The sequence below is a fragment of the Macrobrachium rosenbergii genome, chromosome 43 (assembly GCF_040412425.1).
Source record: "Macrobrachium rosenbergii isolate ZJJX-2024 chromosome 43, ASM4041242v1, whole genome shotgun sequence".
In the NCBI taxonomy this organism is placed as follows: Eukaryota; Metazoa; Arthropoda; class Malacostraca; order Decapoda; family Palaemonidae; genus Macrobrachium; species Macrobrachium rosenbergii.
Window position 1 is genome coordinate 25,211,864 of NC_089783.1, and position 15,404 is coordinate 25,227,267.

At 42.6% G+C, this 15,404-nt stretch overlaps 1 protein-coding gene across 5 annotated transcripts in view; it reads right to left on the reverse strand.

Moving 5' to 3' along the window:
* LOC136828670 (2-oxoglutarate and iron-dependent oxygenase domain-containing protein 3-like) overlaps nt 1–13,786 on the reverse strand; it is a 60,312-nt gene extending 46,526 nt beyond the window's left edge. The window contains exons 1-2 of one of the 5 annotated variants that reach the window (XM_067086757.1): nt 13,507–13,786; nt 5,861–5,962 (exon numbers count right to left, since the gene is read on the reverse strand). In XM_067086757.1, the coding sequence (XP_066942858.1) occupies nt 5,861–5,937 (77 nt within the window). In that variant the 5' untranslated portion in view covers nt 5,938–5,962; nt 13,507–13,786. Of the gene's footprint in view, nt 1–5,860; nt 5,963–12,544; nt 12,630–13,331; nt 13,467–13,506 lie in introns of those variants that run through there. The other 4 variants (XM_067086761.1, XM_067086758.1, XM_067086759.1 and 1 more) reach the window with 4 other exon arrangements.
* Nucleotides 13,787–15,404: the final 1,618 nt, after the last annotated feature.

Consider the following 15,404-nt stretch of genomic DNA (forward strand, 5'->3'; position numbering starts at 1 on the left):
CTGAAGTTCTCTACATACAGATTTAGCTTGTGAACACAAGCTGGAACGACCATTTAAACTTTACTAAGAAGGTAGGGGGCCCCACCCGCCTGTTGATCTACACTCCACTATGCCTTTCGGTCCAGGTGCTAGGTGGTCGAGATGGTCCATTCATGAAAAAACTTCAGGTTTGTAAGTTAGGAAAAATACCAAATTTTTAGAGTAATTTGTATTTTTGCTATGCACACAAATCTAAACCTTTCATACCTTTCCTGCACATGTGCTGGACTGGCCTGTGTTCTAAAATGGGAGATACCCACAAAGGTGGGAGGAAGGATATGCACCTATCTCAACTTTCCCCACTGGACTTTCAATCACAATACATACATTACTGGTAGAAGAAGAGTGGAGGCAGAGAAGGATTTTGTCCAGTGTGAAAAGTTCAGGTTTGTGTAGCTAGGAAAAATACAAATTATTTTACAAATTTCTTATTTGTTCCTACATGGACACAAACCACTGCCCTTCACATATGGAGAAACTAATTAGGAGGGAGGTACTGCCAGATAAGAGGGCAAGTGCCCTAGTGTGTTCATCACCTCCTTCTCTCATAACAGTACCACTGAGAAGACCACAAAATACATTTAGAGCAGGGAAAAACACAAAAACACTTTTCTCTGCAATACAAAAAGAATGTGGATCTACCGCCACAGGAGACATAAAAGAATGTGGATCTACCGCCACAGGAGACATACAGCTACTGAAAGGCATATCACAGCCTACACAACAAGTCGGGTCTTGTTTTCATTCAGTGTCGGCATTCACAGGAAACAAAGTTCCCAAAAGCACAAAACCACAAAACATGAAATGAAGGGGTATCTCCCTTGTTAGTTAGTACAGCTATGCCCATTAGTCATGCAACACAATTCTATTTGTATTGCCCAAAACCTCAGACTCAGTGTAACGGTTGCCAAGTAGTGTTAAACTTCCCTTTTTTTTTTTATTTCCAATGTCATACATATAGATAAGTTTGCAAATTCACAGCTAACACTATTTTTCTTATGGGTATATGAATATGATCTCTTTTATGCATTGGTGTAATTCGTAATCTTTGTGACATGAATTAATTCTTTTTTACATTGCTTAAATCAAAGCACAGTGCAACATGTTTGGCTTAACATGCTACTGGAAGTGGTCTTTGCAACTACCTCTACAACAATCTAACAGTAGACCTAATAAGCTCAACAGTCACACAAAAAAAATGGATTACAAAAAAAGTTTTCTTTGAATTTTGATGTTTTAGGCTACATTCAAACTGCCTGTATGTTGCAAAAAGATCTCATTTACTAAAGGATTTATTTTTAGAGATTATCTGTTCTTTGAAAAATAAATGATGATGATGATGATGATGATTTATATTATATCGAGACAAGAGCTATTAACATAAACATTTATTTGTATTAATGCCAAGCCCTATACAACACCATTTTTTTTAACTAAGAATGTTTTCTTGAAAATCATGCTTGCTTTTGGTGTATAACTGACACATTCATAAGGTAACTTAAAGTGCAAGAATATGTCAATAACTTAATATGCTTTCCAGCCAGAAATTGTTGATATTGAAATGTGAATGCTAAGTGTCATATATTTTTATCAAGTAACAAAAACTAACATACCTAGGCCTAGGAACAAAATCTTGGCTTCAATAAAAGTATAACTGCAAAGGCAAATATTTGCTAATAAACCATAATTTTTGAAGTGGTTGAGAAATATGACATGAACCGAAAATTGGCGCTAACCAAAAATCGGCAATTTCCGGAGCTTTTTCAGGGCTTATCAGCGCCGATAAGCAGCGATTTTTTATTACTGGCACCTCTGTTAAGCATGTATCGGCGCGGATAAGCGGAAAAAGACTACTTTCGGCGCGGATAAGCAGAAAAAGAAGATTTTTGGTGGCGAAAATTGCCGATTTTCGTCGCTAGACAAGCGCTGTAAAACTGGATCGCCATCAACTGAGCCAACTGGGGACTGCCTGTCTATATATATATATATGTGTATATACATACAGTAAACCCCCATATTCGTGTTCTCATGATTCGCAGACACACGTATTCGCGGATTTCTCTGTGGAACGTATCTACCCATTATTTGCAGAAAATTCGCCCATTTGCGGTATTTTTCACTGAGAAACATTCACTAATTACTGTATATTCATATAATTTTCATGACTAAATGCACTTTTTGTGATAAAAATACTTTAAAATACTCAGGTATACTGTAAGCATTTTTAGAGTTTTTCCTATGTTTAAACTATCAAAATAGGCAGTTCTAAGTGTTTTTAGAGGGGTTTTAAGTATTTGCGGATTTTAGCGGGGTTTACTGTGTGTGTGTGTGTGTGTATATGTATATGTATATGTATATGTATATGTATATATATATATATATATACACATACAAGCAGTCCCGGTTAACAGCGATCGGTTTTATGGCGCTTGTCTAGCGCGACGAAAATATATTCATCAGAAATTATTTCCGCTTATCGGCACGATAATTGGGTATTGTGTCAGTACATACCTAACAGAGGCGCTAATAACAGAAAATCCGTGCTTTTCGGAAGAAAATCATGGCTCCAAAATGGCAGAATAATCAGTCCCCAGTTATTGGCGGGGTTTTGTTTCTGATGTAAAATAACCGAATAATGCAGTTTACAAAAATTTCAATAACCAAAAGCATTAAAAGTTATCAGATTTTCTTATGATTTTTGACGATTTATCAGCACTGATAAGTTCGAAATTCACGGCGAAAATTGCCGATTTTCGTTACTGACAAGCGCCAAAAACGGAACTGTTAACCGAGCCTCAGTTAACCGGGGACTGCCTGTGTATATATATATATATATATATATATATATATATATATATATATATATATATATATATAATATAGTATATATATTAATATATATATATTTATATATATATATATATATATATGTATGTATGTATATATAAATAAATTTATATATGCGCCAAAAATATTCGCATTCTCATGATTTATCGGACTTATAATTGGGTATTGGTTTCTACATACCTAACAGAGGCCTCAGAACAGAATATCGTTAAAACGCCACCTCCACCGATTTGGATTAGGCATAAAATCAGATGTGGCAAAGATTCTCTGTCTATTCGCGATTTTATGCATTCAGCCCGTTTCAGACAGTCCCAATTATCGATAGAACAGTAGGAATTCTGATTTTAGCTGTAATGAATAACGTGATGTCGCTGGCCGCTAACAAAAATCATAAGATTTTCAGTTATCAACCAGAGGTTAGGTAGCAGCTCAGAGCGAGCCAATGAGAGCAATTATCAGCACTAAACTGATATTCAGTTCTAGGCCAATCAGCATTTTCCGCCGATAAGGCCGATTTTAACTGTCGCCAATCACGCGCCAAAATCTCCACATTGTTTACATTCCCAGTCTAGTGATTTTCGCGGGACTGAATGTCCGTATATATATTTATTTTTTTTTATATTATCCCTATTTATATTATGTATATATGATAGTGAGAGTGATCACTGTATGTATATAACGCCATATAAGAAAAATACAAGGAATGAAATCATGGAAAAAATAATGTTATATTACTATATGCAGGCCAAGAATATGTTTCTATATATACAGACAAACTATATATATATATAACCGTTTAATGGTTAAACATTATGATGATGGAAGGTTATCACCGTCAACATCATTATTACTAATATTACTGTATTATTATTATATTATATTATTATTATTATTATTATTTTCCATCATACTATATTGATTACTCATCAATATTATTATTATTATTAATATTAACCCCCATTATTAATATTATTATTATTATATTATTATTATCATTATTATTATACATCCATTGTTGTTATACCAAGAATATAATAACACTTTATTATCATTTTTCACATTTAATTATGGTTTAAGTGCTGGTTTTGACCAGAATTTACACAAATAAAGGGGTTAAGCACATTTTGAATGCTAAAACTATTAAAATTTTTCAAATTTTCACAAAAAGTTTTTAAAGAGTAGGGTTTTTGAAACTTAGTTTAAATCAAAATCTTTCTTAGAAGCAGAAGTAATGAATGCTATTTGCAGATTTTAGCTATTTTTAAAAAGTGGCGTTTACAACCTTCTGGTTCTGAGGCCCTCATATCTATCCATTATTATATAAATATATATATATATATTTTTACTGAGAAATATTCACTAATTACTGTATCTTCATATAATTTTCATGAATAAATGCCCGTTTTGTGATAAAACTATTAAAATACTCAGGTATAATATTTTTACAGGGTTTTTCTTGTGTTTAAACTATCAAAATGGGCAGTTCTAAGTGTTTTTTAAGGGTTTAAGTATTTGCAGATTTTAGCTATTTGCAGGGGTATATTTTAAGCACTTGAATTCTGTGCCCCACTGTATATGGTAAAATATGGATAGATGAAATATTACAACAGTATGTATACAAAGCATATGTAGGCGTGGCAGCAAGTCTCCGATAGTATGCAGGTGACCGTTTCTCAAGAAGGAGGGAAATTAAGCAATTCCCTGGTGGATTTTGGCCTCATTAACTCCCGTTTGGTGATGCGTCTGGTGGTCGCATTTTGTGGAACACCTGCTTGAGAAGAGGCCTGTGGATTAACCTGTCAATGTCATCCGATTTCCAATGTCCTCCTGACAAGTTCATATTGTTGGTTTGATTGATGATAGCAGATTCCAGCATCTTTCTTTTGTACGGACAGCTACTTTTGAAAACCAGCTCTGCCCTTCTCCAGTTTATTGTGTGGCCTTTATCCCTGATATTTAGGAAAATCCCCAAATTTTCCACAGCATACCACACAGATCTTTTGTGCCCTGTTAATCTTTGCGAGATGGATCTACCCGTCCCCCCACAGACAGACAAGACAAAGAGAACCTCAAGTCTAAGGGCATGGTGATTGAAACTCCCCACCCTATTCTGAAGGGAAAGGTACACCGAAAGAAATTTAATAAGCCTTCTAACACAGGACAGACTCCCCCTCCCCCTCTAACCTCACACCCGTACTCAGAGTGGAGGCGAGGTTCAGACGACAAACGATGTAGATGATGATGAGGGAGGAAAACGCCTCTAACTCCTTCCACCACTGGTGATACTCGCCTTGTCTGCAGAGTTGTCAAGAATCACAAAGACTATGCCACAGAAATCCTATGAATATGGCTACCTAGCCTATTTCCAAAGAATACAAAGGAAGACCACGATAGCAGGATTAACTTGAATAAGGTAAACTTTACAGTCACAGAACTTCAAAGTGGTTAAATCTACTGTACCCGAAGGGTATATACTGTACTTTATCAAGTATATCTGAGGATGATATAGCTGTTGTGTTAAGTACCAGACGCTGTTACGTGTCCGATGAAAACAGTCTTCACAACATCAACAAAAAAAAGTTAATTCCTTACAAGAAGGCTTACCTGACTGATGGGTTTGAAAAATTGCAAAACAAACACTTAGTCCAAATCCAAAAAAGAAAAAGGAATCCTCAAATTTAATAAAAAAAAAAAAAAAGTTTGAACAGAAAAAGTAAGAGTCCTGAAATACATCTGAGCTCCTTTCCAGAAGTAAAGTGGAGTGCAGACTGACAAGTGGGCAAGGCTTCCCCCTGCCTGTTGGTAGTTTACTACCTTGTCAATAAATGTGAATGGCTGTTCCAGCTCACATTCGCAAGTTAAATCCATATGTAAAAAAACATAAGTTTGTATTTGTGTACAACCAAATTTGTACTCACTCTTTCAATTATTTATACAATGTATGCCAAACGCAAGAAGGCAATACTGTACTCACCTAACATTTGAGTCTCCCTTTGCTGCGTGCCTACCTACTCCAGGAGGTTTTCGAGAACTTCTTTGCTTAACAGCCATTTTCTTTATTATGTGCTACTTCTTTCTAGAATGAAATGTAGAAAATACCATAAGCTTCTACGAAAAAATACCGAGATGTACTATGATTTTACAAATGCAATATGTTATGTAAATGAGTCAAGTAAGTATGTTGGTAACTTCCTGTATATAAGATCATGGGCATAGTTTAGAAATACACCATGAAAAGAGTAAAGCATTAATATATGAGAAATTTTATGTCAAAGTTTTACAAGCAGTTACATACGAAACTGAAATATCACAATTTTTTAAAGTAAATTGTATTTTTCCTAACTGTACAAACCTGAGGTCCTTTACATTAGGAATTGCTTTCAGCAGAGCTGGAAATGGCCGTTGAACTTTCAAACAAGGTGGTTAGGCAGTTAACTACCGTCCGGGAGGCAGGTGTACCACCTGTCCCGATGTAAACATTCCAATTTGCCTTTCGGCCCAGGTGTCAGATTGAGAGGTGGCATGAGGTGGGCATGAAATGTAATGTAAAGGACCTCAGGTTTGTATAGTTAGGAAAAATACAATTTACTTTAAAAAATTGTGATTTGTTCCGACACGATATACAAACTGTCGGTCCTTTACATTAGGAAGACTCGCTGGTTGGAGGGAGGAATCTGAGTGAGTGTTTATGAACTGACTGGAGTTCACCACACCTTGTGTTCCCTTTCTGGTCAATAGAGCGAAGAAGGGAAAACTGCCTCTGACAAAATGATTGGGTTGTAAGAAACACGAGATCAACTGTCAGACTTCTGGGTCTCTTTGCATGAATGAGGAAACGTCAGTTCAGGCAAAGTGGGCTAGGAAGAAGTTTAAAGTCAGTGATATTAAGGCAAATACAACCATTGGGTTTGTCTTACTGTCATGGTCTCCTTCCTCCCCTTGCAAGAGGAAGGAGTGGGGTTGCTTCTATGATCCTGAAAGGAAATAGAACAGAAGCTCTAGCTGAGTGCTTACCAGCATCGACTGCCAGATCCTGCATGTAATGGCACATCCGCTCCCTACCCGTAGGAAGAGAGTCGAGATGAGGAGAAGGAAGAGAGGCCAGTCACTCCACATTCATTTTCCCAATCACAACCGTACATCTTAGGCGAGACACAACCTGTCCTGTTTGAGGAGCCAGGTAAGCTACACAACTTGTTGAGCTGCCACCACAGGACCCAAGGAAAAAGTGTCCAAGGACTTATGGGCAACATCCCGAAAGTAGAAAGAAGTGAAGGTGGTCTGTTGGGACCACATGACTGCCTTCAAAACCTGTGGGACTGACAGGTTCTTCCAGAATGTGAGGGATGGACCAATGCTGCGGACTTCGTGAGCTCTCAGACAAAGTGTACCGGTGTCATCTTCTCCAGCAGCAGAATACGCTCTCCTTATCATCTCACGAAGCCAGAAAGAGATCGTGTTCTTGGACACTTCTTTCTTAGTCGAGCCAGCACTAACAAAGAGTCATCGAGACTCAGGCTGTAGGTGCACGAGTCAGGCTCTTTAGAACGAGAGTCACATCCCAAACAGGGGGACTGAGATCCCTGGGTGGGCAAGACCTCTCAAAGCTTCTCATCAGTAGGGATATCTCGAAGGATGAGGAGATATCTACACCTTTCAGCTGCAAGACTAGGCTGAGTGCAGTCCAATAGCCTTTTGCAGCTGAAACGGAGATACGCTTCTCTCGGCGAAGAAAGACGAGGAAGTCTGCGACCTGCTGAACATTAGCTCCGACCAGAGAGATATTCCGTCCATGACAACCACAGAAGATGGACCACTTTCCCTGGTATACTGCTGCGGAGGATCACCTAAGGTATCCGGCCATTTATGTTGCTGCAAGACGCAAAAAGCCTCTCGCTCGCAGGCGATGGTGGATAACCTCCAGCCGTGAAAACACAGGGACTGCACTGCCAGGTGATACCGCTCGACGTGGGGTTGACACAGCAGGTTGGGCCAGGGAGGGGTTTCTCTTGGCGCCTCAGAAAGGAGAGCTAGCAGGTCGGGATACCACCAGAATCATTCTGAGATTAGGAGTGATCATCACTTGGCTGATCACCCTGTAAATCACACAGAACGGAGGAAAGTCATAGACGAGGTTGTCCCGCTGGTTCTGGAACGCATCCTCCGCAGCGGCCCATGGGTCCAGCATGACTGAGCAGAAGACCTGAAGTTTTCTGTTGTGGCGGTTGAGCTTGTCTGCCACAACATTCCTCTTGCCTGGAATGTACCTGGCTGACAGCTCTACTGAGTGAGCCAGCGCCCACTCGTGCACCTGCATCATCAACTGGTGAAGCGGGGGGGGGGATACTAGACACCCCCAGCTTGTTGATGTATGCCACTACCATAGTATTGTCGCTCATCAGTACCATGGAGTATCCCTCACTCGATCCCGGAACTCTTGGAGAGCCAGGAAGACTGCCTTGAGTTCCAGGATGTTGATGTGAAGGTGCCACACTCCCAAAGTCAGCAACTCCTCCAGGTGTGTCGGTAGGTGCGTCTGAGAACAGAAGCATGTCTGGAGGGGGAGTATGTAGGCATACTCCTATTACGAGATTCCTGTCATCCATCCACCAGTCTAGGTCCTCTCTCACCTTCTCGGAAAGAGGGATGAGAAAGGACTGGGACCAATACCCCTTTAGTCTCCATTGTAGAGACCGAAGGTGAAGACGCCCATGAGGGACCAGCTTCTCCAATGACGACAGGTGAGCGATGGCGACTTACCACTGCTGGGGACCGATCCAACATGACTTCCACAGCACCCTTGCTCAGCACGGTTTGCACTTCTTGCATTAATGCGATATCCTTCGGTGATCCTTGGATGTTGGTGCGGAGATGGACTGGAGTGTTGGTGAGGGGTGGCCAAGATTCGAAGGGTAGTAGATATCCCTGCCGAAGGGGATCCACTATCCAGGTCTCGGCTCTGTATCGCTGCCATGTTGCCCAATGGCATGACAGGCAACCTCCCCACCTTCAGCAACAGTTGGGGGGGAACGCCGCCCCTAGTGTTTCCCCTTCTCCTTCTTCCCCTTGCCCCCTTTACCAGACTGGAAAGCGGGCTGAAAGGGGCAGGAAGACACCCCTTTCCAGAGGGAGAAGAAGGCTGGATGTTCCCGCGGGATCCCTTCAAAGACTGGGACTTCTTAGGGGCCGAGGAAGAGCTAGCCTGACCCGAAGGCTTGGCCACAGTGGAATGCGAAGACCTGGAGGTCTTGGCCACTGCCCGGTGAACAAGGTGGTCGCTGTCATCGACCTGACGCTTGTCCACTGCAGCCTCCACCAACTCTCTAGGGAAGAGAGAGGTAGAATCCAGCAATGGTCCGTTCCGCAGGGTCAATGCCAACTCGGGCCCCATGGCCCTGGCGAAGCTTGAAAGAATGGCATCTCTTCACTTAAGAACCAGGTTGGCCCACAGGTTTGCCATCTAGTTGACGAGGTAGGAGATGGCTCTACCTCCAGACTGGCACAATTTCCCGAAAGCAGAGTCCTCCTCAGGTAACACAGAGCCCAAGGAAGCAGCCACTTTGGATACTGTGAATGACCAGATACAACCAGGAGACTGCCCGGAAAGCTGCCATGGCGGTGGCTTCCAGGGTTGCTGCCTCTTGCTGTGAGAGAGAAATACTCTCTGCAGTAAGTTGCTGTAACAAGAGACTCGGGCCTAGACGAACCAAGTCCGGGTCAACCTGTTTAGGCGGCAATGCCCCTTCCGAGGGCATGTAGAAATGCTTCTGTCAAGGCAGAGTAGGGGGAAGCAGCCTGTCCGAGTGGTTCGATTGCAGAGAATTGTCTTGCCCAGACACAACGCCATTCACTTGATCGAGGACCACAACAGGCCCACCGAAACCTTGGGTTCCTTTTTCGGTCCCCAGAGGGATTCGAGGCGCGAAGGACGATCACAGATGAGGCTGTGGTCCCTTCCCCGAGGTCACTGTGCTGACGAATAACCGCAGTTACCTCTGCGAAAGTCCTCTGTATCTCAGGGGTGTCTGCATCCTTGGGAAGAGGACCCTCGGGTCCTTCCAGGGTGCGGTCCTCCCGATCTACTCTCCCCACAGGAGGGCGTACCCCGGCAGACCCCTGTGATCCTTCCTGCACCAAGCAAGTGTACAATCTGTTCGATATGAGAAGCGAGCCAGTAACGTAAGCCCCCAAGGTTGAACTCTGGGGAGATGACTCACCGGAGTTCCTCCTGTCTGACTCGCACCTCCTAGGGGGAGCCCAGGATGTTGAGGGGACAGGTGAGGAGGATCGGGCACCCCAGCCGGTCTTGCTGGCAGAACCAGCAGGAGCAGCAGGCCGGGAGCAGTCACCAGCCTGCGGTGATGACGGTAACCTGGGTCGAGGAGAAAGCTATCGCCTCGGCGAAGTGTTGTCCCGAGGAGAGCAGAGTTGAGCCAGGCACTCAGCTCCCCTGAGCCAGGCTGGCCACACGAATGTGGCCAGGGACTGGACGGAGTTGAACAAGCGGCTGGCTGGCGAGAACTTGCACTGTCCACTAAAGAGGCACCAGACTTCTTCGAGGTTGAAACTCTCGGGAAGACTGAGCAGGGGACCTCTTCTCCGTCTCGCCAGGTGTCAGGACTCGAGAGACCAGCACACCTTCCCGGGAACCTTGCTTGACACTCGTAGAAGTGCTAGCAGGAAGAGTTGGAACACGTGCTTGTCTGGACTCTTTCTCCCATTGTGTGCCCAAGTTGGTATGCAGAGAGGTCTCTCCGGTACCAAACCAGGGTACCCGGGTCTCCTTAGAAACCTGGGTACTGTACAGTACTCGCGCAACTCACGAATGAGTGTCTGACACAGCACTGGCCTTAGAAGCGGACTTCTTCAACAAAGCAGTGGGAATGCAAACCGTGGTCTGCATGCCCTTAGCTCCCAACACGAATGACCCAGGGATCAAAAATTGGTTCCCTGGCCCGTGGGCAGGGAGGAGCCGACGAGATCCCACTGCCTTCCCTGTGGAAGGAGGCAGTCCCTTAGAAGTCTTGGAGAGAGACTTCTTAGGGGGGGGAAGAGAGACAGGCTTCTTCTTCTTCAGCTGGCAAGCCTCAGAAGAAGAAGAGGTAGAAGATGACGAGGACAACAAAAACGAAGACGATGAAACCTTCCTAGACCTCTTCTTCAACTTGTTCTTTGTCATCTTCTTCAGGATGGCAGTCAGGTTCCCCATCCAGGAGGGAGCAGCAGAGGATGCAAGAGCAGCCAGGGGAGCCAGGGAAGTGGGCGCAACCCAGGTAGCGGAGACGTGGTGATCTGGCCAGCAGCTACTGGGGCAGGTGGTGCAGTGAGGGAGCCAGGGAAGCCAGGAGCTGGTGCGTGAGTAGAGGGCATGGGTAGAGCGTGAGCAGGAGTCAGGCTGGGCAGAGAGTCAGGGAATCCAGGAGCCGGAACCGGAGTCAGAAATGAGCGTGGATCGGCAAAAGCAGGGACAGCAGGAGCAGGTAACGAGATATAAGGCACCAATGACGTGATCATACTGGAGGGGCCGGGCAGAGATAATGGGGCCAGGAAGCCAGGAGGCAGCGGCATGGCATGGAGCAAGGCAGGAGCAGCTGATACCTGGGTGCCCGGGTGTGAGGCCACCGTCACAGGCAGCTTGGCGAAAGACGTCATGGTGACGGTTGACGTTGTGGAAGTGGCAGCTGCGTGGGTCGTCACAGGGGCGCCGGACAGATAAGAAATCAGGCCCTCCAATGATGGAACGCCAGGATGGCTGAGGTGCAGCTAGGTAGATGTAAGGTCAGAAACCTGGCCACTGAGAGACACCTCCACCGCCAAACCTGAAGGCAAAGTCAGGTCAAAAAAAGAAGCCTCTACTCGCTCCAGGGGAAAAAAATCCCCCCCGGAGCAAGGAGAGGCCCCAGAGAGGATGTACCGATTGTTCGCTCCCCCATGGCCTTCCACACCCAACGAAGCAAGTAAAGAAGGGGAGGGGGAGCCCTAACCCAAGGGAGAGGCAGCAAGAAGAGGAGTCTTATAGCACAGAGAGTTATGAGAACACACATGTCCTCTGCAGGTAGAGCAAAGGGCGTATGTGTCCGTATCTATACGAGAGCGGAAGCTATTGCACTTCTTCCCTCCCACCCCAGGATATACATGCTGGGGAAAGGAGGGCTTACGGGGTTTATCAACATTCATAATTGATGAAAACAAGAAAGCTCCCACTGGGAAAGCAGCTCAACAGCAGTCTGGGAAGAGAGCGAGAAACATGTCTGCAGTGCACGATGGCTGAAAGCAAATTGGAATGTTTACATCTGGGCAGGTGGTACTCCTGCATCCCAGACGGTAGTCAACTGCCTAACCGCCTGGTTTGAAAGTTCAAAGGCCATTTCCAGCTCCGCTTACAGCAATCCCTAATGTAAAGGACCAACGGTTTGTATATTGTGTCGGAACAAACCAGAACCAAGCCCCAACAACCCTAAAGGGAACTTTGTGGAACAGTCTCCCTGAGGATATCATGCAATTAGAGTTTCAGAAGTTCAAGCAAAGATGCAATGCTTTACTACCCTGAAACTATTCTCCTTGCTTTTTATTACATTTTTATCTATTTATTAATCTATTAATTTATTTGTTCTTTTTCAATAGCCTAAGCGAGATTTCTTTTTGTCTTTCCCCTTACCTCCTCTTACTTCTTCCTATAGAACACCATATTCTCTGGAAGCTTGAATTTCTGGTCAATGGCCCTTGTGGACTTGTTCCATATTAATTGGGTTCATCTTCTGAATAATAATAATAATAATAATAATAATAATAATAATAATAATAATAATAATAATAATAGATGAGTTGTGACTTATTTCTGGAGTTGCAGCCTGCTTGAAAGCCAATCAAAGACAAATTTCATCAAGGATACAGTAAATCCTAACCTGACCTTTCCTTAGTCTAACCTATCTTAGGGTGCCATGCCATGACCTGGCGAGGGAAACGGATGGGGAGGGAACCTAACAGGACATCACGCATTGCAGAATGACATAGCCTGTTCACAGCTAAGCTTTTCTGCAGTACCATATATTCACATTCAACTGTTTTTTATGTATGACGAATTTGGCATTATTTTCTGACAAATTACGAGGCCTACAACTCCCACCACAGGATATCTAACTGTGAGCAACCAAAGCTTAAGGGTCCGGTTTGATTGGGGTCTACTCCAGGGAGGGGTTTAAGGAATTTGGGATATCTCACATGCTTGGGTCTGGTTAGACTGTGGAATTACCCTGTCCCCATTACGTTTACACCTGCAGATACCTAGGCCTCTGTCAGTCTACCTGGTGTTGTCATGGAACAGTCTAACAAGGCCCAAGCATGTGTGATATCAAATCCCTGAAACTCAAATAAAAAACCATAAATTAAATGCGCTGCACTCTATGTTTAAATGTAGCCTACCCGGCCAATTAACTCAAAGCTACCTGTACCGCTGGGTATCTCATCACCGTACCTTCGGCAAGGCTATGCCCGGCCTAAGCTGCTTGGCAGCTATGGGGTAGCCTTGCCCTACGCTACGGTACCAAGACAAATGACATAGCTACCGTGTAATCTATATCGTTTACATAAATTATACGAATAGCTTAACAACACCCTTACCTTGACAACTCTTTATAAATTTTGTGAATCACACAGTATCTTCACTGACTTGCTGTTGTTGACATTCATTCATTGTGGATCCGACTGTCAGTTCTTATGACTTATCAGGTGATATAAAGTACTGCAGGGTTGTAATCATATTTACCTTAAATTTTCAAAACTGTTTTATCAAATTATCATAACATTTTACTATTTGGCTTTCGTCTTCAACAAAGTCGTTAACAATTTTACGGACCACTGACATATATTTTAGAAGAAAAAAACTGCAGGTCTAGCTATTAGAAGTTGGTAAAAAAAAAAGTTTGGTTAGTGCATTAGGTAATGTGTTCATGTCACTAATACACTAATACTTTAATAAAAAAACACACGATAAAAATAAACAGAGGCAGATTATTAAGTATACGTTGGATTAATGAAACTGTGCAGGAATGTACACTAAAGGTTTTTCTGAAGAACCATGTGACTTGTGAACATGACATTAGACTCCACTATATTTCATTTATAATAAAACAGTACAGAAAGCCTGGGAATTAGCCTAAATCATAGTGACGTAATACATTACTATTGTGGCTTTCATGACAGACGTACCTCAAAACCAGTAAATATCAATAAATATGAACATTAACATCGACCACTTGAACTTATTTAATCTTACTACATGGACTGCTATCGTAATCACACACAATTCCCCTGCCTAAAATAATACAGTATATGAAAAATCGATGAAACTGTTTATTTAGCTGTCACTTATCAGAATGTACAACTGGCGGAACAAGCAGAGTGGAAGTAATAAAAAAGGGGGGCGCAATAATTAAAACAGAAGTATAATAACAATTAACATGACATTAAGTAACCAAATAAACCTGCACAATATTCTTCATAAATAAAAATTCATAACAGCGGACGTCGAGATGTGAAAATGGTAACATGATCGTACTTAGCGGAGCTTAGTATCATCAGGTGGACCATTTACATTCATAAACGACTTAGAGACATGAGCGGAATATGTTTTTAAAACCCCATTGATATATGACTCCACTTCATAAATCCAGTTATTATACAATACTACAATCATGAAAGAAAGATTGCACTAAGGAAATGGGTAATTTGGTTGGATGGAAAGATGAATCGCTAGTACAAAAGATTAAAGAAAATGGAAAGGCTGAGATGCCCTGGTCGGAAGACTACTGAAGTAAAAGAAATTGTAAGACAGGGAACAATATATGTTCCAAAACTAAGTGGTTCAGCAACAGGTAAAGTAAACAAGATATGAGGAAAAAGGCAAATATTCCAAAGTATTTATGGATGACATGATGTTCCCAAGTAGCAGAAAGGAAGGATTAGAAGAAATCACAATCTGCAATTGCTATAGCTTAAAACAAGGTGAAACTATTTTTCTTAAACCAGGTTTGGTAATTCTTCAGCTCTTATGCCTAGGAAATGAAAAATAGAATAAAAAAAAACTTGAACAAACGACATTATAAAAGTAAGTAAAATTCATGTAGCCTACCAAGAAGAGCGTTACATTGAAAAATGAATCTCAAGAAATGAGTACAGAGAAAAATCAAGAAGGTAGAATACAGGTTAGAGGAAACCATAAATAAGCATGGGGACATAAAGAAAGTAGGAAAAATAGCGCCAGAAGTGAAGCAGAAAAAAAATACGTAAGAGTTGTGGTCCCAAAATCATTTGCTAGCATAAAAACATGAAGTTACATAACTGAAAAAGTACATGGAAGAATTAGAGACAATCCACATGCGACCCTCAGAGGACTGTTGAAGCAAACAATTTGCGCACCATATTCGGAGCTATAGGGGAATTTGGCATGTGGCCTGTGACCTAAGAACGCTATGGTGCTCCATGGGATTAAAAAAAAAGTAAATGGAATAATATAGGAC